General features: G+C 42.1%; 1 protein-coding gene across 3 annotated transcripts in view; it reads left to right on the forward strand.

The window, feature by feature from the left end:
• LOC101859018 (probable E3 ubiquitin-protein ligase HECTD2) overlaps window positions 1–1853 on the forward strand; it is a 55073-nt gene that overhangs the window by 28975 nt on the left and 24245 nt on the right. For 2 of the 3 annotated variants that reach the window (XM_013083102.2, XM_035970031.1), the window contains exon 6: window positions 460–480. The exons of the other annotated variant lie outside the window; for it this stretch is intronic. In XM_013083102.2, coding sequence (XP_012938556.1) covers window positions 460–480 — 21 coding nt within the window. The remainder of the gene's footprint in view (window positions 1–459; window positions 481–1853) is intronic. 3 annotated transcript variants of the gene reach the window in all.

Genomic DNA, 1853 nt, shown 5'->3' on the forward strand with positions numbered 1-1853 from the left:
GTGTGTGTGTGTGTGTGTGTGTGTGTGTGTGTGTGTGTGTGTGTGTGTGTGCGTCTGAGTGTGCATTTATGTGTATGTCCTTGTTTCTGACGTTTATGCTCAAATGACTTTCAAGAAGCGCGTGAAAGAAAGCGGGAATCCCGTATGCGTGTTTGGGAGGGAGGGGGGGGCACAAACTCCTTCTTTGCTCAAGTATGTTCCATTGATTAATAAATTTTTTTTTTAAGTTCATGGAATGTTAAAGAGACGGTAAGGAGTGGGTGGTTGGGTGATGGACAGATGAGTGGATAGATGGAGTGGTGGTTGGATGAACGAATGGACGGTTTAAACAGTTTTTAAAAATGTTAGGGGGGAGGGGGTCGAGAGAAAGGGAGTGCCCCCAATGCATACTCGGTTAAACTTTTGCCTGTATAATTATGTTATCTACAATCATTTGTTTCTCCACTGCTGCACTCTCAGAAGTCGGGACGGGAGAATATGGTAAGTCGTTTGGCTTGATGTTGTCAACGTTTTGGTTTCTCCTCATACAACCGTTTAGGTGTTATGTAAGGCTTGTAGGTTGGTTCCTCCTCCTCTCCCTTCAAATTAAATGACTTTACCTTCCTTGGTTGTTGTTTCGTTGTTGTTGTTTTTTGCTGTTGTAATTATTGTTGTTGCTATTGTTGTTCGTGGGTGGTTTGGGCGGTGCTCTAGTGTGGTTTGCTTCTTCTTTTCTATCAAACATCTAACGTCTTTATCTGCCCTCCCTTTTTTGTGTTTGTAACTCTCTTGTAACACCTCTAACCTTCGGCACTAATATGACCTTATTGTGTTACAAGTGCCGTAAAACTCTTATTAAAACAATATTTTTGCTGTTGTTATACATGCATTCGTTTGTTTAGAGGGATAGGGAATATGGGAAGGGGAGGCGGGGCTAGACCTTTGACTGTTTGATTTGAATTGATGAGGTTAAGAGTGGACGTGTAAAGAGCATCTTATACCCCCCCCCACCTTCCCAGGGATATATTGATTTCCAATGGGTGTACTTTTACCTGCCCAACGTCCTCTAGTTGGGGTCACAAATAGACCCATCATTCACAGGACGTGCAATCTTTTGTGATAGTGTAATAACCTGAACATCCACATACGTGTATATGTTTATGTATGACGTGTCATTTGGTGTTTGGTCATTGATTTCTTTTCTCCCTCTATGCTTACTCCTACCAGTCCAAAGTGTCTCTTTTACCCTTTTTAAAGCAGAACCCCCCCCCCCCAAAAAAAACAAAAACAACAACAACATTGTACCAACAAAATGCATATGCAAATTACAAAACGAAAGGAAGAAAAGACATTCTTTCACAGTTGACAATCTGACACAGTTTGAGAAGCCTGACAATGAACAAAGTCAGTGTACACTATAAGTGCCTGTAACACTCACCTACGCGTTCTGGCCTATGAGGCCGTTTCATAGATTCTTCATAATTTATGGCATGTTAAGCAATTCACCAGACTAAATCCGTTGTTCTTTTGTTCCACAATGGACTATCGATTTTGTATTGGCCCTGTTCTGCTGCTAAGAAACTCCCAAACGCTGCCCAGAAAATATCATGCATTATTGACCACTCGGTAGAAGTGTGCGGTGCTCGCGGTGTTGTCCCCGAACTTGGTCGGCTTGGCTAACAATAGCAAGGAGTTATTATTTAGGCCCGTTTGTTCTCGGTTTGAATGTTGCTGGTTATTGATGTCTCTTGGTCTGCTGTTGTTGTTGTTGTTGTTGTTGTTCTTCTTCTTCTTCTTCTTCTTCTTCTTCTTCTTCTTCTTCTTCTTCTTCTTCTTCTTCTTCTTCTCCTCCTCCTTCTCCTCCTCCTCCTCCT

The sequence above is a fragment of the Aplysia californica genome, unplaced genomic scaffold (assembly GCF_000002075.1).
Source record: "Aplysia californica isolate F4 #8 unplaced genomic scaffold, AplCal3.0 scaffold00211, whole genome shotgun sequence".
Classification (NCBI taxonomy): Eukaryota; Metazoa; Mollusca; class Gastropoda; order Aplysiida; family Aplysiidae; genus Aplysia; species Aplysia californica.